The sequence below is a fragment of the Lates calcarifer genome, linkage group LG1, assembly GCF_001640805.2.
Source record: "Lates calcarifer isolate ASB-BC8 linkage group LG1, TLL_Latcal_v3, whole genome shotgun sequence".
In the NCBI taxonomy this organism is placed as follows: Eukaryota; Metazoa; Chordata; class Actinopteri; family Centropomidae; genus Lates; species Lates calcarifer.
The window spans coordinates 9,924,513-9,946,479 of record NC_066833.1 but is presented as its reverse complement, the minus strand read 5'-3'; the positions used below and the strand labels follow the sequence as shown (position 1 = coordinate 9,946,479).

The 21,967-nt window shown below is 45.0% G+C and overlaps 1 protein-coding gene across 5 annotated transcripts in view; it reads right to left on the bottom strand.

Annotated features, from left to right (window-relative positions):
* Positions 1–309: 309 nt before the first annotated feature.
* hdac4 (histone deacetylase 4) overlaps positions 310–21,967 on the bottom strand; it is an 88,477-nt gene continuing 66,819 nt past the window's right edge. For all 5 annotated transcript variants that reach the window (XM_018682257.2, XM_018682258.2, XM_051070053.1 and 2 more), the window contains 10 exons: positions 21,559–21,666; positions 19,819–19,874; positions 19,647–19,734; positions 18,783–18,902; positions 18,594–18,691; positions 13,002–13,120; positions 12,261–12,394; positions 5,194–5,278; positions 4,925–5,066; positions 310–4,785 (listed from right to left, as the gene is read on the bottom strand). In XM_018682257.2, the coding sequence (XP_018537773.1) occupies positions 4,746–4,785; positions 4,925–5,066; positions 5,194–5,278; positions 12,261–12,394; positions 13,002–13,120; positions 18,594–18,691; positions 18,783–18,902; positions 19,647–19,734; positions 19,819–19,874; positions 21,559–21,666 (990 nt within the window). In that variant the 3' untranslated portion in view covers positions 310–4,745. The remainder of the gene's footprint in view (positions 4,786–4,924; positions 5,067–5,193; positions 5,279–12,260; positions 12,395–13,001; positions 13,121–18,593; positions 18,692–18,782; positions 18,903–19,646; positions 19,735–19,818; positions 19,875–21,558; positions 21,667–21,967) is intronic.

The following is a 21,967-nucleotide window of genomic DNA, read 5'->3' as shown; positions in this document are numbered from 1 at the left end:
TACTGTGGGGCCCTTGTTGCTGTTCCTCTAACGCTGCCTCCCTCTGGACTTAAAGGGGAACTCCACTCATCTTTACACATCAGTGTCTGTTTACAGATGTTGGGGCAGTCTGATAAAGTGCCAAGCGATGTCATTTGCATCAGAAATGTGGGATGTGGTGTTAAAAAGAACTGGGTGAAGTTACCTGTAAAGCTGCTGCGATGCAGTGCTGTTTTTATTCTGTATGAGGACAGGTGCACGTCCTGCATCTCCCTTTCTTTGTAATGAAAACAGTAAGGGACACTATCAGCATAATAAACAGACAGTAGAGTTTTTCCAAAACAATACTTTATATTGTAGATGTCAAAGACAACATGTTAGAGCAAAGGTTCCCGAGAAAAATGTACTATTTCTGTAACAATGGTGGAACGAGTCAAAAACATAACTGATAAAAAAAAAAAAGAATACGCATTTTATACATATGTAAACCTAGAACTGTTTGTTTTTGAACCACAGTGGTCATAGTGATAACTGGCTTATTTACTGGAATGGACGACTTTAACAATGACCAGGCAACTGGATGGAGCCCTTTATAAGTCCAGATGTGACAAAGAACAAGTCTTCCCAAAAGTCCACCACAGTCACATCTGGCCTGGTGTAAAACAAACAAACAAACCAAAAAAAAAAAAAAAAGTCCATTCTGTTGTCGCAGTTTACAAAGCGTCCCCCTAAAACAATCTGTTTTTCTACATAAATACAATAAAATCTATTGTCTGTGTTACAAGTGCTAGATACATTTTTTTCCTTTTTTTGTTGTAAAATATTCAGCTGAAGTCAGTTTCAGGTTCAAAGATTCCATATGCTACGAGTAAAAGCACAACATGGAGAGCACCCAGACTCCTCCCCAGCAGAAACACAAGAGCAGTAAGAGATAAAGACAGTTTGGATACAGTGAAAGTACTAATGTCCTTCAGTGCTCGATCCCCGGTGCTGATATGTGGAGAGATAAGACAGGTAGGCAGTGCATGCAGACATGTGGACCATGCAGAGAGAGAAAAGAGGAATGGAGTGGAGTCGGACCAGGCCACCTAAATAAACAGACGGTTCTTGGACCAGGCTGGGCTGGACTGAACCTCGAGGGTTAAAACAAAGAGATTTGCCCCCTCCTAATGAATGGAAATTATAACAAAATGGAATGTTGCTGCTTTTCTTTTTGTTACTGGACATTGTGTTAAGACTAACAGTGAAGACAGACGGCCAGAGTAGCCAGACCGTGCTAGTTTTGGCTCCTTTCGAGAAACCAAAGCATTCAACGGTAGAAAACCCATGACTGGCACTGCTGTGCTGAGGTTCTGGGAATGTTCTGGGCTCGGTTACCGAAAAACATCTGATCGACTGTATTGACATGCACGGATATGTCCACATATCCCAAATATAAATATCCCTGTGTGGGTGAAGTATTATGATACTGTGATGTTGGGTAAAACACATTTCCTTTGTTCTTGAGAGTTGGAAGATGCTTAAAATGACCTTTGACCTCTTTCGCCATCTGCAGGAGCCATGGGAGAGGACGCCACAGAGGTGATTTAGAAACATGCAACATCAAAGGTGCATCTGCAGGAAGAGACAGCGCCGCTCTGCCATCATTCGCTCAACATGAGAAACTCTGAACTTCCCTGCGAGTCTGATTAAGATTAGAAGATCTGAAATTGAAAATCAGTCAGCCTACGACAGCGTAATCAGACAGATATTGTTGAAACATTTGGCCCTGGAGCAGGAGAAGCAAGGAAAGGAATTTCGGTGTCCCGTGAGAGAGGAAAGACGTGAGGGATCAAGCACCTGTGATCTGTTGGACACAGAACAGTCTGAACACCAGGCCGCCCAGGAACCACTTAGCTGATGAATGGGATTACACATGTGAGCTTGATGAAGTCAAAGGAATGTAAATTTAAAATAAAGCTAAGGACATTGGGCCTGATAAGAAGTAAGCAATGATCATGTGGAATCATTTCCAAGGCCCATCGTAGTGATTTAATGTGGGGGAAGTGCACGGCCACGTTCCAATTCAAATCCACCCTTCCCATTTTGTTTGACCTTTTGAAGATGCTAGAGGATGAAATTGTAAAGCTGTGAGGAAAGGGAGCAAATGTGAAGAAACAGATCGCCATTTTGGTCAGTGTTGAGAATCCAAGCCTCGAATTTCAGTCATACATTTCCTAAGATACTCAAACTTAAAAAGTGCCAGCCAAAAGTTGTGTTTTAGAAATCAAAAACATATGGAACGGCAGCTGCACACCTACTGTGACAGTGTTATAGTACCAATGGGATGAATAAAGCCAAAAACTAGTCATCAGTGTTGAAAGACAAAAAGACAACCAGTAAAATGCTACTCAACACGTAACAAACTGTAACCAAGTACAGCAAATGGTGCCTTCAGTGACACCCTAAAAAGAGCCGACTGTATGTAAGACCCATGAGATCATAGTATTTCATTATGTATAGATATATATAATATACTCATTTCTTTTATATATAAATCTACTATGAACAGACAGTAAATACACAATTGTCCATCATTATACAAAGTAGAAACATTTGCGTCCCCGCCCGCCCACAAAAACCCAGAAATGTCCACCAAAAACTGAGTCTGACCCCTCACCTGTTGTGAAGTATGTCAGCTTTACAATGTAACAGGAAAACAGGGGAGAGAGTGACGTGTACAAAACAATGGGAGAACACATTTAAAAAGTACAAAAACAAGTCACTAAAGTCCACTGACGAAAGCAGGGAAAAGACACAGGTGGAGAAGAGTCAACAAAAGTAGTCATTGACAAATGTGTGTGGCAGGAATACTCAGATCAACGTCCTATGTACAGTAAACAACAGTAAACACCACAGCACTCTGTTTCTGTTCACTGAAAAAATACATTAAACATGTGATTAGCTTTTTATAGACGAAGCAGAGACAGAAGGTAGTTGCCCAGAGGCCAAACACAAGTTGGAAGGATGGTTACAGATATAACTCGAGCACACTGTGACCACACAGTGAGCAGTGGCCCGTACGGTCACGATCAGACATGTAGATCTTTACTACAGCTAGGCTGGTGGCTGGTGTTCTGTATAATCTGGCTACTAGAGCCAGTTGAGTTTCAGTTGGTAAAATAAAGCACCAAGTTAAATGAAACTACCTCCTGTCTTCTTAAATATTAAGATATTCATTCGTGAGTCCAAAGGATTCAGATTTGTAAGGCAGATTTGATACAGTATCCAGTTTTAATCTATAAATACACCCGATCCTAGAGGAGGATTCACGTAGAGGGGAATCAGAGCTACATGAGCTACGCAGAGGCATGGCCAGCAGACAAAAAAATAATAAAACAACTAGAAAAATATGTGCATACACTTAAATATTTATAAAGAGCAGCTTGAGCTTCAGTGTTTTTTTGTTTTTTTTTTTCTTGAACAGACGTACACACACCTGCCTCATAGCACCTGACATTTGGGGAGCAGATGTGCTTAACAAGGGGGGGCATGCGATGTTGAAGCAGCTGTGTGTGAGAGCCTGGAACACCCCTCTGGAAAATCCCAGGTGGTACAGTCCTTGTTACCACGGAGACACAGTTGTCTTAAAGAGAGGGCTGGTTCAACAAATGTGTGATGTGAGATTAATTCCTTTCTGTGTCCCATTAATCAGCAGAAAGTGAGACTGATAGAAATATGAGAGTGTTATTGTTAAGTCTGTTATATGCTCGTGATCGTGTGTGGTTTGATAGACCATCATGCTTTGGCTTCAGTGTCGTCTATCTACTACGTAGTTTTCACAAGTCCTGTTGCTCTAGTTCATTGCATGCTACTTAATTCTTCACTTGAGGAAAACTGATGTCTGTGAGATACACGGTTACACTGAGTGATACTAACACCACCTTTAACTTTCCTTTTAAACTGAACCAACTCCAACTTGTGGCTGGGAACTACCTTCTGAGCCGAGAATGAAAACGATGGGGGGGAAAGGAAAGATGGAGGTCCAGGGAGAGACAGTAGGCTGGTTGCAGGGAGTTATGTGTGAGCATGCCAGGGTCCTCCAGTCTATGTGCCAACAACATGCAGGCATAGGATGTCTTACCAGGATAGAAATGTTTAAGGGGTTGGGGAGAAGAGGGTTCGTTCCCGAACCTGTTGTTTAAGGCAACACTCTTTCAGTAGAGTTCAACAGGAAATCCACCAGGTTTAAAAAAAAAAAAAAAGGCACGAGTGCACAGTCTGTTACTGGGATCAGAACACCTGCTGATATTTCTCATCTGCGATCTCCAACCACCTCGGAAAACAGCAAGAAATTCGACCTCTCGGAATGATCCGTCCTTAGTGCAGAATCACAATCACGTTAGCTCTGGTGGTTTCTGATGAAGGTGAGACGATGGCGATAAAGCACAGAATAAACAGAATAATGGGATAAGTAGCCGACTGGCGTTTCAAAAAGTACGTCTGTATAGTGTTTTAAAAAGCACTGGCACTCGAGGTTGTCACTGTGGCGTGGTTGAGTCAGTCCTCTTCTATCTGAGGTCTTGACGAGACAGTCTGTGCACCGCTGGTCAGTGAACGCATCGCTCATCCTCAGTGTTCCTTTCCCGTCTGTCAGCTCTGCCTGTTCTCCCCCATGAGAAGCTGCCACCGGGGGTGAGACGCAGGAGCGGCAGTTAAATTGAAATCGACCGGATGAGGACGCTGTCAAAGAGAAAGTCTGAGTGGTCAAAGCCGGGGATGTTTCTTTACATTGGACCTTCCTCTTCCATTGGTTCCTCTTCAGACCTGGGGAAAAGACAACGCCATAAACAACCACGACTGGCAGAGGTGAATAACACACAAGTCATCTGATTAAATATAGAACAACGATCAGTGGAATTAATAGATCATCGGTCCTTGAGAGCAACCAGGCGACGTGACGTACCTCTTTCCAATGTGCTTGTTGGCAACAGACAACGAGGCCATAGCAGAGACGGTCTCCGCTTCCTCCGCCTCACGCTGGAGGGCTTCGCTCAACGAGCAGCCGAGTGTGGAGGCGGAGCGTTGCAGCGAACGCCAGTACTTACCTACAATGTAAACGTAATTAGGACACTGACTGTTCACTAGTGTGTGACAGACACTTCATTTACCATCTGACCTTTAACCATAGAAGACATATAGATGTGTGTGTGTACATGTTAATAATCCACTCACTGTGAGTTTCAGTAACTTTCTCCATAGAGTGGACAGCGTTGGCATTTGGTCTCTGCTGCAGCACCTCGTCAGGAATGGGGTCCAACTGCAACAAAAAGAAAATATCAAATATCAAAACACATATCCTGCTTCATATCCTCTCCTGAAAGCAAAACGATGGCGCTGCAGGTTTTATACTAACAGCAAAATATCTTGCCACCAGCCATGTCTTTGAGATTATTTCAGACACTCGTGCTGTAATGGAGCTGCTGCAGGGCAGACAGCTTGGCACTGGTGGCACCAACACTGAACCTCTGCCAGCGCGGAACGTCGGCTGAGTGCATTAAACGTCTCGAGCCATTTTTGAGATGCAGAGGGTGTATTTTTATGAGTGTGACTGACAGGTGTTCAGAAACACAGCTCCAAAACCCTGTAGAAACCTCACTTAAACTAATGTGGTTCCCTCCTGGTTTAAAGGATCACTTTTGTATGTGGACCACAGCCCAGGGCTGAATCACTCCAAGAGGTGGGGAACAGGCTCGAGCTGCTGACACAATAGAAAATAGGCCTGCAGATGCACACCTCCTCCCACACACGAGAGCTTCGCTACTCTTTGACACAAACAATGTATGCTTTGTACTGTGTCCCACTCTAAGGACACATACTAGTGCGCACAGATGCATACAAATGGAAACTGCCTGCTCACACAAACACATACATGCATGCTTATACACACAGTCAAGCACACACACCTCAGGGAGCACCACTAAGCCTATGAAAGTCTCCAAGCCACAATTCAGAGGAAACAGGGCTATTCCCAAATGTGCCTTCCCAACCCGGAATGATTCAATTTCCCCTTTGGCCGACTGCACATACGACACTTTCTCATCCCATTTTGTCAAACGGGCCCATTCAGCTCCACATTCCAACACCAACGACATGCACCCCCTTTTCTTTTTCAATCATAACCCCAGTGGAATAAAGGACCAACTGAGAGACACGTAAAGAAAGACATAGAGTAAAAGAAAAAAAAAAAACAGGGTTTGGCCTGAGATTTGGGAATCGAGTGCCAGAGAGAGGAGGAAAAAGTCATCGTTGGTCGGTCTCGCTTGGCCAAGGCTGGAAGTTTTCTTTTAATTAAAACAAATAGTGTGTGGGAGGGGTTCGCGGGGGCTGAGGGAAGAGGCAGTCTGGGGAGAGGGATACTTTAATCCTGCTGTGGCACGACAGGCTACATCATGCACAGAGGAGCGGACAGAGGTGGGTGCACACACACATGCATATACGTACAGTTAGTGCATGAATGTTTACATTGGGTTATTTGGAATTTGGCTGACACTCTGATCAGAGCAACTTACAAAAACGTCCAGGCCTAATTGCCTCATTGGCTAGAAAGACATAAAAGCACATCAACCTCTCTGCAGCTCAACAGTTTATCCATGTAATCACTCAAAGCCAATCTTTTTTTGCTTTCAATCACTTTCTCCACTGAAAACATGCAGCTCCACCTCGTGAACAGTCCACAGGTTGACTAAGGAGCACGTCTCCAGTTACACTAGGCCAGACAGAAAAAACATTCTCACATGAATCTACGGTTTCCTCTCACCAGTGCAAACCCTTGAGTTTTATTATCACTGGGTTATTTTTGGTCTTTGTGCCAAATCAAAGTGCAACGCTCACACACACCTGCCCAGAGCTGCCAGCCACAGTGCTCGTCTACAGGAGAAATCCAGGTGTGTTTCAGTCATGGTTGAAGGGGGAGACAGCAGCACTTATTCATCACTCCCATCTCAAAATTTCCCAGCCTGTCTGGGGACTCAAACCATCAATCTTCCAATCAAATCTTACTTTTCCAACCTTCAGGCTGCAGCCACCAGCTTCTCACCATAACTCCAGCCAGTCCCAGCCCCTACTAACCCAGCTCCCTGTCAGAGCAGGGTCAGGGGTTCTGTGGGGTTTCGTGGGGTTCACCTCAGAGCAGGGTTGCACGGGGGCAGCCTGTCAGCTTGATTGACAGCTGGGCCTCACGCTTTTAAACTTTAATGGCTCTTGTCAGGGTGCTCCAGGGGCCGCCACCTGGCAGGTATGGCAAACACAAGCATACATGTGTCTGCCTCATCATCCATAGCAACATTTCTGTTTATTGAGTTTGTGGTCCTGCATCTTCATACCATCAGATGTGCTGTGGTTTTCACAGAGGGAGAGAGAGACGTCCTTTGAGGATGGCTTGCTGTCACAGCGCTGACTGATTTCTGAGGAAGTCTATTACTCTGTGTGACACAGCCGTCCAACGCACAAGGTCCGGGCCAGCAAAGCTGAGACACCATGGAAAGCCATGAGCTGAGAGAGAGGAATGTGCCCCGGTAAAAACATTCCTGAGGGAGGCTGAAACCAAAACAGTGGAAAGAGGAGGAATTCCACTTGTTCAGCAGAAGAAAAGTGCACAAGGCATCCATTGTTTACTGTTGTGTCCATGTGCATATGTTGGCGGTCACTAAAACCGGTTGATTATGTTATGCTAACTGAACAAGGTAATGATGTGTATTGTGCAAAGCAGGTGACCTTTTCGGAGAGGGGTGTAGGTCTGCCTTGTAGTGAGGGGGGTCGCGGTGAATAGTCAGACCCAAGGGGGGGGACAGGTGAAGTCGAGCGTCTTACTGTAACTGGAGTGTAAACACACGGAATAACCTCATTGACAGCTGGTAACAATTAGCATATTAGCCTGTTGTTTATCAAATAATTGCTAACAACCATGGATCGGGCTGGGCCAACATCTGTTTGCGAGCAATCATCAATTAGTCCTGGGTTCAGAGTTGACTGGTGCCGTCGCCAATGCATCATTCATGAGCTATTTAACTAGAAAGACTTCACGATTACGCACTACAGTGGTGGGGGTGAATAAAAGAGGCTGTAAAGTCCATTCAGCAATTTTCATCCCTCTCTTTCCCAGCTCATTTGAGCTGTTTTCAAAGGAAACCTAATGCTCATTATAGCAAAGCTTGTCCTAACCTGCCAATAAAAGCACAGATATATTTCTCACACTAGCAAGCAGTAAAACACTGGAAGTACAAGCTACACAGGAGGTGAAGAGTATATAAGGAACACCTTTAGGATGTTTTGGTTCCATGTGGAGGCTGCTAAAATCTTTTAAGACCGCCACACAATAAAAGTACTGCACACAACAAACAGAGTGTGTGATATTTGTGACCATTTACATGGGCTTTCTGCATTAAGTCTAGTCTAAATTCATTTAAAACTCACACAGCACAACAGAGCAACTCATCAGTCAGTCTCAGACTCAGTGCGTTACCACTCAATGCATATTTTATGGTTATATGCTATGGTTAGATCAGAGATTTTTATTCTGGTGACGTCTTGGGTCCTGGACTCATCCAGACAACACAAACCCTCAGGCAGTTTGAGGCTTCGCAAACAAAAGCACAGCTGACCGGCTAATCCAGCTGTGGTCCCATGCCTGAGCCTACTCATTTGCTCCATTCACGCTCCAGCCAACACACACATATGCACAAACTAAAATACATCCTCTAGAAAAAAAAAAGAAACACTCAGTGGACACATTCAGACAGGTCCAAAGTTAATCTGATTGTTGGCCACTTGTTGCTCCAGGTCTGCTTTGTTGCTCAGCCTGGTTGGTGAAGCTACAGTGCCCCTTTAGGCTTGACATTTAATTAAGCTTTCTGTATATTTGCCATCTGAGGTTATTACCAGACATCAACAGCAAACACCAGGCCTTTTTTCTCTCCCTTTAGCTCAATCCCCCACTGACGTTTTCCAGCTAAATTCCACATCCATTACAAAGACCTTCGCTGGGATTATGATAAAAACACTTGCTTCCTGCCATTTTGATCTGATCAGGGACATTTCAGTCTCTTTTCTTTCTTTGCTCTCAGTTATCAAAGCTTCACACAACTGGATGATTTGCCTTTGTTCAAACAGCTGACATCACTCGCTGCCAAAGAGCCGCCCGGCGCGAGTCATGAGAGCACTAGGTCCATACTTAACAACATCTACATCTGTGTTGTTCATCACTTTATCAAAGCCATCTCTTCTGCTAATGAGGCACTCCTGTTTCTGTCAGGCTGCTGTCATGATACCCAAAAAGTCCCCAAAAGTTAAAGCTCTAACCTCATAGTTGTGACCTGTGTTTCATTTTCAAAGTTGCACAGCTTCACTTGAGACTGATTGGTGTTTGATATGAGGCACGTTGCATCTACAAACTTTAATTCTGAACGAGGGATAAATATAAAACTGATTAAAATTCAGTCCATATTTTCCAGATGAAGAGTTACATAAGTACAGCTGCCTTAGAACAATACTTTCCTCCCCCCTAACTTCAAATAATTACTCCATTTCCCTTTATTATCTGGTCCCTAGACCCAGGCTGACCCTGCAGGAAGAGGTGTGAGGGTAACCATTTTCAGATGTGTACCAGCGACGGGGCCCTGGGCGAGAAGGCGAGAGGGGTGTCCTGCAGGGCCGAGGCAATTGACGCCCCATGCCTCATGCCGATTTTCAAATTTTCAGCTCCCTGTGGCACCCATCCAGTGACCTCCTCCAAACCCCTGCTGAGGCCTGTGCTCCGCAGGCTGCTGAAACCTAAGACGCACACCCCCTGATCCAGTTCATTATTTTTGCAGCAGGGCGGTGCTGTGAGTCAGGAGAGCGTCCTTCAGGCTGCAAGTGCTGAGTACAAACCTCTGTGACAGCAAAAAGCATCCGCCCTGTTGAGATGTCCTTGAATTCCTGAATCCTTCCCAGCTGTAATGGCAGCGTTTTGTAGCTTTGAGTCATTGGTGGGGACAGTGCAGGTAAACACAGCTAAGTTATTAGATTAAGCTTCTAGTTTATGCATTTCCTCTCTTGCTAACCATGACTGAGCAGAGCTGGTAGTCTTTGATGGGTCTGGCACATCGCAGCATTTTCCTCTTAAGAGAAAAACATTGAAGGGTGAGACTGACTGAGCCCCAGTCTGTCCAGTGTCTGTGGTGGTCAGTGTCTTCATGTTCCACCGAGCGGTGGACCGGTTGGTTGCAGTGACCAAGTTTTATTAACGTGACCCTGTGTTATTGTTCTGTTTGTTTTGCTCTAACTCCAAGATCCACATGGAACACGGCCACGCGGGTTTTTACGATTCCAAGAACTCATTTATAGCTCAAGCTGTCTGGAGGGCTGGAACAAGAGGCCTGGGGATGCACAGATACCAACCTCAGCAGGGCTGATACAGACTCATCTGATCAGCTGCTGTCATTCATACAGGCTTAATTTGTTTTGAAGACATGACGTCTTACACTGTATGCAGTCAAACAACTAGTCTCACTATGTTATGCACTGTTAAGGTGCCTGATCAGAACTCCAGAACCATTAGTGAAGAATGTCTCAGTGGGCAGAGGATAATGGCTTTAACAGGTACAGTGACAACCAACACTCTGAGGGTGTGTGTTTGTGGCTTGTTCTGCAGCAACACTTCAGACTGGTCACTTTCTCAAAATAAAAGAAGTTTGTCTGACTGAGATAAACGTTCTCTTGACTCCTTACTTTTTATTTGATCGTTATTTCTCTGAGACGTGAATTTGAGTGTCTGCGCTGCTCAAGCATGTCCTTGAAATGTGTATCCACCACTTACATTTAATTGAATTTAACTGGAGACGCTTTTTCTGAAAACACAAAAAACTCAGCATCTTGTGTGGTTACAAGTAAGACAGCAGACAACAGTTTCACACAATAGGTACAGTCAGAAAAAATAACTCAACAAAGTGTCCAGACAGCCATCTCACTCTCTGACTATGTCCCTAGAAGAAAATGAGTATCAGGTGGTCACAGGCAAAAAGCTAAATCACCTACTAGCAGACTTAAGAGACACATTCTGATGCTAGACATGAGCTGGCTCCAGATGTGGCCTGGACATACATTATCTAGATACAAGACACAGAGCCAAGGAGACGCAGGTGTACTTGAACGCAGCATGTACAAATTCTCCTACACGCCTTCTTCTCTTCCCCTAAAGCTCTATTATCTCCGCTCCGTGCCACAGCTCAGTCGTCCTCTAACAGTAAAGCCCTGATATATCTTGGATGCATGATCTGTGGGGAGAAAATGAGGCCGAGCAGTCCATCCAAAAAAGCACTCCAGCCTCTCCATTAGCTGGAAGAAAAGAGTGGGCGGCTGTGACGAGCTGCTATTCTGTTGTGCGCCATGAATCACAGAGAGCCGATGTTTGCTCAGTTCCACAGCCCAACCTACACACTCCCACAATTAACCTTCTGCCTGGAAATCCTCTCCCTTTGACGTGCTTCAGCGTGTGTGTGTGTGTGTGTGTGTGTGTGTGGCGTTGACTTCTCAGACAGAGGCAGTGTAAGAGAACATGAAGACAAGATGGTTTTGGCTCAGATAAATGAGCACTGTTGTTGAAGGAACGTACAAGCCTGTTCTGTGTTTATCTATGAAACAGCCTGTAGCTTTTTTGGGGGGAGATTTGGCGACTAAACTCTCGTTACTGTCAGCGGCCATGTGTTCATTCATGACAAAATTTGTTTTAGCACCATTTAGGAGTCACCTAATCAGAGGACACAAATGTCAACGTCGCCTGACATGTAAATATCTGAGGAAAGGCGTGGAGTTTTTTGGCTTCAGAAGAAGGAGAAATCAGAAAAATCTATCAGTGAAATGTTCGCTTAATTTGCAGGATGTTAATTTGTAAAGTCAGGCAAAATTACTCGCATCCAGAAATCCAGCCAAGAATGAAAATTGTGCAGCTACATTCTGAAACTTTGATGCTGACAACACAAATAAACCAGATGCTTTTCAGCTGCTTCAAATCTACATTCACTTCAATGCAATTAAACAGAAAAACTACACTAATGTGGCTCTAAATAAAGCTTATCATTATGCATTAATTAGAACAGTTTTCTGCATCAACACACTTATCTTTATGTGATATTTGGCTGGAGCTGATTTGAACTCTGAAAATAAAAAGTGTAGATTTAGCTCCAGGAGTTTCTGTTGAATCTTAGTGCCTTGCTCAAGGATATTTTGACGATATCCCTCCTCCTCTTGGACTCTCGTCTTACCTCATTGCCAAGCAGAGCAGAGACGCAGGCTTCGGAGGCGTCGCATATGGCTGTGAGGTCGTGACCCCCCTCCAGGGCAAGCACCAACCGTCCGCCTGCCAGACCCATCAGCTGCCTGGTCAGGTAGCCAAGGCCTGTACACACAGGAAATGGCAGAAAAGAAAAGGTAGAGAAGGAGAGGGAGGGAGGGCAAGAGAAAAAGAATGAGACGGGGGTGGGGGGGGGCACTGCTCTTCGAGCTCTGACTTCCTTTTTGGATATTGATCAAAGAAAAAAGAGAAAAAAAAGAGGGTTTGAGCATGGATGAAGGAAGGGGTGACTGCATCAGAGAGAGGAAGAGAGAGGGAGAGCGCACTGTGGATTTACTGGGGGCCAAAAAACAAGCCATAATATGAGCCAGGTTTAATTTTAATAAATGCGGCTTTGCGTTTAGGCTCGGTCACAGCCTTTGATCTCTGCCTTTCAGGAGGAGGAGAGTTTGAATATATGCATTCAGCCATTCCCTCTTCTCCCCTGAATTCTTCCCCTCTTCCTGCAATCCTCTCTAAACCACTCATATCACCCCCCCTTCACAACCAAGACTCCTGCTCTTATTTGAGATCTGCAGGATGGTTTTAGAAAAGGTTGCTTTGCACAGGGAGAATGGAAGATACAGGAGAAGTGAATGCATTAAAATGTGCATTGTTAATACGGTCCTGGAAAACAGACGTAATTAACTGGATAACTGTGGTCAGCACTTACATTTGGCTGTCAGTTTGTATCCTCCCAGGGGTGGAGCATGTCCATCTACCGCATCGAAGCCTGAAGACACCAGAACCACGTCTGGGGCAAACTCATTGGCAATGGGCATAACCACGGTCCTGGAGTAACCAACAGGAAAAAAATAACATCAGCAAAACAGTTCATAAGTCATGGAAGCTTCCTAGGAAACTTAAGTTTGGTGCGTTTGTTTTTTTTTTGGTTGTTTTTTTGTTTTTTTTTTTTGGCTTGGTGCCTGCGACATGAAAGCCAGAGAGAGAGATAGTGTATGAGTCAGTGTCTAACAGCAACAACAGCTTGGTGATAAGAGAGGTTAAACGTTGTCACGTGAGCTGTTGAGTCGCATCTCTCTTCGGCGAGCCTGTCGAATGGTCACACTGCATTTCATTAACAGATATTCTTGCAAAAGCAAGCGCCACATCCATTTACTGGGCTGGCTGAACGACAGGATCACTGGGCTACAATGAAACACAAATTAATCCAAAATAAATATGTACATATGCCAAGATAAGAAACTGCTGCTCAGCCCACTCCAAAGTACAATCAAAACCACCGAGCTCGATGAGCCAAGTTTTCAAGATTTCATGATACCAATTTTGGAAACGTTCCCATGTGAATATAAACAGTTAGTTTTTTCCCACTACTGCATTTCCAACAATGTGATGTGGAGCTCACAGCTGAATGTGCAGCCTGATAAAGACGCACTGAGGACATATAGGTAACAGCAGATGTAAAAATGACTTCATATATCTATATTATCTCTGTCAGATAACATAATAACACCCTAACCCTTTGCTGTGTATCAATGTATTTTAAATTCTTATATAACCTTCCTCTGCCTTTCATGGTTTTCAAAGCAAACATCCAGCTAATGAATTTGTCTGTACAGTATGTGTGTGGCAGAGAAAATGACCACGTTCACTTTTTGAAGTGGAAAAGTTTGGAAATGTGGAGGCAGCGATACACTAAAAGGTCCTTAAGTTAAAAAGGAGAAACGGAAGGAAAAATAAAATTGCATGTGTGTGTGCGCAGGATAATTCTAACACTGGATGGGTGTGGTGGTGAATGAAGGGATGTTTGTGTACAACCTTCATCTAACACACAGCTGGCAGGGGAGGGAGTGCTCGTGTGCAATGTGTCATACACAGAAATCAAATCAACAGTGGGATACTGTGTAATGATTCACTGCAAGTTGTGGCTGGAAAATCCAGTCGGGTTTATATGGTAACCCTGTCTGAAAAAAGAAAAACCCTGCAGTGTGCATGTTTAATACTGAGACAGTCCTGCACAGAGGGATTAGATTAGATCACATAAAATGAGATGTTTTAATTGATCAGCTTTTATGGAGGAGAACATTGAGTCCAATTACAAACCAGGTCATTTATACACAGCTTAAGAAAACTCTTAGTTTGGCTTTCTGTGAGGGTATCTATAGATTAGAAATCAGCAACAACTAATCACTTAACTACTCTATGCTCAAAAGGTAATCTGGCTTCTAATGTGTCGCAGCGCTGTGGTTTAGCATGATTTAGGATGTCTCACTTAGTTCATAAATAGTTGGATTTCCCAGATGGCAAAACAAGTGGCTTCCTCTGATTTCGCTGTGGGACCTCAGGTTCAACACAGGAATTTTTTTGGGGGTCTGGGATATTTGGGCAAGCTGTGTTTTGGTGAGGTCTGCGAGTGACGGAGTACCGCAGGGTTCCGTCGTAGGTCCCCTGTACTTTGCAGACCTCAGGAACACGGCGCTGGTTTGCCGGCTGTGGGTGCGCAGCGTGCCCTGAACTCCAGAGGCCACCGGTTTTTCCATCTCTTGTTCACCGCCAAATTATAACCCTCAAGTGTGCACACCACACCACACCCCCCCACCACCACAACACAACACTCGTACGTACACACAGCTGTCTGAGGGAGAGGCGGGAGGTAGCATCAGGAGCTTTCTGGTAGTCCCAGACAGCGAGGATACACAGAGTGCATGCGTCACTGTGTGTTAGCATGCATCTGGCAACGATTCAGGAGAAAACGTCATGCAAAGAAGATGAGTAAGAAAGATAGAGATACAGAGAGCAAGAAGATGAAAGAGGGCAAGAAATAAACAGACGAGAACTGAGTGAGTAAAGACATGAGTGAACAGTGGATGAAAGAGGTCACAGCTAGTGTCAATGTGTCACTGTACCAACATTTCCTGGACGTCCAGGCAGACAGGAGTCAACAACACAAACCAGCTCATGTAAAAACTTCACAGAGCTCAACAGCTACGTCACATAAACAACAACTCTGTTTAGAGAAGTTGTTATTATATTTTTCAGCTCTAGTTGTTGCATTTTTTCACACATTTTCCCCTCTGTCCACACCCACTAAGATGCTCACACAGCCTCGCCCCATTAACATTTGGGCCATAAAAGACCCCACACCAAAGGGAGCTGGCCACAGGCGCTTACGTGGGCTGACACAGGACGCACAGGGAAACCTTGACCGCCAAGGACACTTTAACCACGAGGCCTCCTCTAACCTTGAACACAAACAGAGACAGCTCTGGCCACGATGATGAAAACTGCTGGTGTCATCAGTTCCAGCTCCCACCCGCCCCCTCCCCCGAATAATATCCTGACATTTAAAGAAATAAAAAAAAGCCACAGCGATCAATTAGCAAACTGGCATAAAGGGAAGCTCGTGGTTTGGAGGAAGACTTAATTGCGTGTGAATCAGAGGCTATGTATGTGGAGATGAAAAGGTCTTTTTTGTTAATTAAGGGAGGGGAGAGTTTACGACTGAGCCGTGAGCTGTGGGACATCCTGAGCTAAGAGGTTGTGATCTAAACCACTGCTGCTTCTCTCGTGGCCAGAGCTCACTGTGAATGGAATTACTTGGAGAAGCATGTAGTGTAAACTATTGTTTGGTGTTGTTTGCTTTACCTAGCAACAGGTGTTGGTGTGTCAGCTGAGGAATGGTGGGCCTGAGTTTATATGCGTGATAGAGGATGTAGGAATGTTGTGTGGTTATTCAATCCACGCACTTTGGTTGGAGGACGTGTGAGAGACATTTTAAAAGAAGCACGGTCAAAATCCCGTTTCCCATCTCCCCAAGCCAAGGTGACGTCAACCACAACGTCAAAACTCTTTCTATGCCACCGTGTTGAGTTTCTTTGTGTACTTCAAACTAAACAGATCATGTTGGAGCTAAAGCTAATAAACAGTCACTTCTACTGAAGTTACTGCAACACAGAAAAGAGAGAAGACGTCGGAGGAGATGGATATTTCCCAGTGAGTTCTCTTCGAGTCTTTATCAGCGGTTGTGTGGTACATTGTGTGTTTTGTTCCAGATTATACAACGAAAGTGATGACAGACAATAACTGGGATGAACGTCAAGGAAAGTCATATGTGTCTCGCTTATTCAGCAGTGTGTGAAACTCATTCTCACTGCCATCACCTCTGCATCCGTGGACACAAAACACACCTCCCTTTGTTCATCAGACCCTCTTTACACCGACTGTAATCTATACACTACTTTTTTCCTTTGCTCTGCTCCGGCTGATTATTCCTCCTCTGATTCTGACGAGCACATTCGGTTTTTGGCAACTGTCATCCAACATGATTTCAAATGCAACACAAATGTACTCACTCAGGTTGATGCAGCAGCAGGTTTTGGCACGCTGCTCCTGTTTTTCAGCCAGGGAAAACGTCTTCTCTCATCTTTGTGTAACTGCTCTTCCATAATTTATCAATTTCTGCATCTTGATTATGAATTCTGATCCAATGTACTCAAGGTTTTTAACATGAAGGTGCCGTATAGATACAGACGCTCTCCTTTAGAGGGAGCAGTGCTCAACAAACCAGTCAACAAGGGGTTAAACTGCAGAGCTTCAAGGCTTTCCCCCTCCGTTCATAAAAAAGTAGAGGAGAGCGGGAGAAGAGAGAGAGAGAGAGAGAATAAGAGAGCGAAAAACTCACACACGCACACTTACACTTCAAAGCCCTGTCATCTGGCGCTGTGGAGAGCTGGTTTGAATTAAGTTTAATTCTCCTCCTCTCTCATCTTTCCAAGTTCATGGCAAAAGACGGAGTGGAAGGAGGAGGTGAGAGAGCGAGAGGGAGAGAGGGGGAGAGAGAGAGGGAGATGGTGCCTCTGGTTTTCATTAGGGCCAATTTTCTTATCTTTTTTCTCTGTGCTTTCTGGAGGCTCAGACTTGATCCCCTGCAAATGCAACGTGGCACAGGCCAGCGGAGGAACGGCGAGGTGCCGGCTGCGAGGCACGCATCCCCCTCCCAGAGACAGAGAGCGAGGACGGAGAGGACCGCAAGACACAGACTGAGACTGAGAGACAGACAGAGGCTGTGTGGATCAGGTGTCCATACACATGTGGTTGTACATGTCTGAGCACTGGTGCAGCTGTTTAACTGTGTGTTGTTTTGTTGTCTCACCTATAGCTTTTATTTGACACCTGTATATATATACGTGGCCAGTCTAAGTGGCAGATCTAAGAACTGTGAGACAGGTTTGTTGCAGTCCTGTGGGGCCTATAAATTGTCCAGTACTACTACAGCCTTGAGGGATTAATGACGCCAGGGTCAGAGGTGAAACACACCCAAACTCTCCTCCCTGTTTCCTTTACATCGCTGGACCTCGTCCAAGATGCAAAGTGAAAGTATTACACAAACACAACAACACACACACAACAAAACTGCTCATCCTGGGCAGTGTTAAACAGCATGAACTGTTTGATAAAGGAGTAAGCTGCTGAGAAAATAGTGCAAATACTCAGAAAGTGTAAAACTATCAGAAGTTGAAGTTTTTATTCTCAGTGTATTTGGATTTGAACTTTGTAGCAGACAAGTAAATAATCTCAGATTAAAAAAGCCTCTTCCTTCTCAGGGTTTTCAGATCTTATTAGTGAGCTCACTGTCAACTATATCACATAATCATAATGATCCTCTAATGATCTATGATTTTAGAGTCTCTAATTACAGAAGGTTCAGGGTTTTATTAATCTCACTTTGTGTTACTGGTTCATGTGAATAATGTTTCTCTTTGTGTATCAATAGAGATGCTTAAATATATATATATATATACCAAGGCATTTTGTAAGGCATGCTGCACCAGCTATTGGCTTCAGTGATGGATTATGTATAACATCCACAGTATGAGATATATTAGTTGGTTGTCATCAGTGCACATGTTGACAGGAGGGCTGAAAGAGGAGGATGAGGAAAGGATGAAAGAATAAAGAGTGGGGAGAGGGAGAGTGAGAGCACACGGGGTCTGGGGTGCATTAACGGGCTAAGGTGTGCTTCCAAAAAAAGTTTGCGAGAAGACGGTGGCTCGTCGGCCGGTTTCAGACGGACACACAGTCACTGAAATGAGTTCATCTTCAAAGAGCTCTGGAGCCGGTCCAGACCTGCTCTGAGCCAGCTGTACGAACCAGCCGCGTGTAAGTGAACATGTCTGTGCTGAGTTCATGCATGTACGCAGCTCCTCACAGAGCATTTGACAAATGATGTAGTGCACAGTCAAAGGCAACACACTCAGAGGACATGGAAGTACATCTAAAGCATCAGGTGATGTTACTGTCTTACCTGAATGCAGCTAGATACTCTGCATCACCCATGGGAGGTTCCAGTCCTCCAGTAAAGGCCATGTTCACATTGAAGCCTACACCTGCTCCACTGCCCACCTACACACACACAGCTTGGTTTGTTAATGCACAAATTCAGACAAAACAAACAGGCAGACGAGCAGAAAGACAGACTGCTGGTCCCTCCCACCTCGTCAGGTGCTCCGCTGCCTGGGAAGAAGTTTCCATCATCGTAGCGATGCAGCGACAGGTAAAGAACGCTGGGGTCGGCGTAGAAGGCCTGCTGGGTGCCATTTCCATGGTGGACATCCTGGAAAGAGACAGGACAGGGTAAGACGAGGGCAACCAGTTCATGAATTCTCCTCCGACTCCTGCACCTGCGCTACGACCGAGGAAATGATACGACAAGAAAGTCAAGTCTGAATGTCAGCTGCAGCCTGTCGTGATGTCAGACAGGGACGGTCAGCAGGATTCAATAAAACACTCAACTTCAACAACATGACACCAATTAAATGACCTCATTGTCTATATCCCAAGAATGCTTTTATACACCGAACCTAAAAATGTCCCCGTTGGGCTGGAGGCAGAGTGGCATGACAATGAGTTTGCTAGCTGCACTTAAAGTTCCCCGTGACAGACAGACAGGAAATGAAAAGGCCCTTCAAAGGCTTCTGGGAATGGCCATGACCAGCCGGGGACGCCGCTGAAGAGCGCTACTCCTGGACCCGGCTGAGAGTTTGTCATACCTTCTTATGGACAAATTTGTCTTTTTGAAAACAGGGACAGCGTCTGACCTCAGTAGCAGATCTTTCAGGCTGCAGATGCACTTAGTCTTTTGAATTGTTGTGGACCCAGTTGTCTGCTGGGACGTATTCTTGTGTGTGAATGTATATTAAAAATACTCTGCAGAGCACTTTCTGCAATATAAAAGCTGCTGAAAACACACAACACAGTAAAAAGACCAGGCGAAAAAACCATCAGGGCTACACCTTAAACCCACATACGTATCTTAGTTTGTTGTATGCACAGGTGTACGTTCTCCTGTGAAACTCACCCAGTCCACAATGAGGATTTTACTGACGTTGAGCCTCTGCTGCAGGAGTTTGGCTGCGATGGCGACTGAGTTGAAGTAACAGAACCCCCTGAGAGCGGACAGTGAGGAAGAGGTGTTACACACTGCACTAAAACACAGACACGGCTTTAAAGTACATCTCTGATTTACTTACATGGGCGTGCTCTCCTCAGCATGGTGTCCAGGTGGTCGAACGACAGCAAAACCGTTCTGTCAGCGAGAACAAGAATCATTCACACACAGTTACAGAAAGCGTCATGGTCTGCTTGGTCCTGTCCGACCTTAAACCTGCTCAGATCATGTTGTTCATTCCCATGTTAAAAAATACACACTTGAAAAGGAGGACAAGGAAAAGTTTGTGTCAAAAAAGATGTCACCTGACCTTAGATCAAGATTTAGAACAGTTTCTAATTCAAAGGTTCACACACACACACACTCAGAGAAACAGATGCGTACATCAGGTCAGTTAAGGGGAGCTTTGTTGAGGCAGGGACCAGTGGGACTCCCAGCAAGTGTTTCTGGGGCTCCCTCTGCTATGTGGGGACATTAGATAGATGTTGGGGCTGATGTAGAGCGAGGCGAGCTGGGCTAATGATGTTGAGTCAGCTGCTGCAGATTAGCAGCCGGCCGGCACATTACTGCAGAGACGACTGCCTTAGCTGGAGTGAGGAGCCCCCCGTTACAGCGTGTGCATAAGTGAATGAGAGATGTATGAGGGTGCATTGTTTGTCTGTGAGGAGGACAGATATCAGTGGATTAAAATAGAAACAGCAGATGGAGAGACAGAAATGTGGGACTGCCTGTGTGTGTGTGTGAGCCTCGAGTGGATTTATGGCTTTCTGTGGAGTTCAGAGAGTTGTTGGTGCAGGTGGAGTTCGGTCATTGGGCTGTGGAGGATCCTCAGAGGGACCATCTGCATGTGTGAGTGAGTGTGCGTGATCATACGTGCACATGTGCGCTACATGTTAAGATCAGGTTAAGCTGAGGGCAAGTCAATACCTGTGACCTTTAACCCTACTTGGATCAAGTCCGTGTCATTCCTCCCAGGGTGCACGGTGCGTTTGATTTTCCCTTTAACCTGTGATATTACCAATCACACACTAAGCTAACAGAGAGACCAGACCTCTAGTTCTTCATAGTAATTATGCCCACATGTAGAAGCAGTCCTGGGTGCTGGCACACACAGCCAAAAAAACATGTGGGTATTAGTTTGGCGTGCTACTGTCTCTCCAAGGAATGTCATTAGCCTGTGGTATGTTGGTGCTAAGCTAACGCTAAGTGCGACGGCTGCTCTGCAGGTGGTTGTGGTGTAATACTAATAAAGCAGGCCTGTTAGTGGGGACTGTTAGCGTTTGCAGTACCCGTGTGCCGGGCCTCCCTGCTGGGTTCAAACAGTAAGCAGCCATTGCCACAGACACAGGAAGGCTGGCTGGTGGGCAAGGCATGACGGGGGTGGGGATGTCTGTCTGTGAGGTGCTAACGAGACTTTGGGATAAATGGTTCTGGAAGGAAGTTTCTCTTCTCTGGAGGTGTTTGGAGGGTGGATAGCATGTGTTGGGTGTAATAAGGTTTGATTAATCCACTATGCACGGAGCATTTTGCTCTGCTTCCTTTTCTTTGTAAAGATACGCGGCTGTCTGAAACATAACTCAGCTGGAAAATGGAGCAAGGCAAGACAAGCAGAGTGAAATTAAACCCCTCAGAGTTCTGGACTTGTTCTGGTGAGGTCCATCTGAGCTTTGTTTCATGTTGGCTTCCTCTTAAAAGTTAGAGTACACAGAATTGCCCCCATATAAAGGCCACACAGACACGACAAACACAAAACATCCCTCGCTCATTCCGATCCCTAAACGAAAACGACTCTCGTGAGATTTGACGAAGCTTCTAAACTAACCTTCAGCTCTCCTGATGCCACTTTGAAGACCAGCTCCACCACTGAGCCGACAGCCAGGCGAGCTGCACTGGATGAATGGACCTCGTTCCAAATGGTGTCGCTGTCCACCTGCCAACACACACACACAAACACACATCCAGATTTCTGTTGTTTGTATCTTAAAAAAAAATGCTCTGTTTTCTGTTTATTTATTTAGTCGACGGGTATTTGAAGGAGTGGTTTACAGAACTTCACTGTGAGCTCTTGTAAAACAGTGAGCACATTTGAAATCATTTAGCTTGTAAAACAACAGAGAGAGAATCTACGAGGCAGTAAGACATACTTAGAAGTTTAGTCATACGGACAAATGGTCAGATCTGCATGCACTGGAACAGACTTTCAGAACATTGATTTTAGAGCGCCAGAAGGA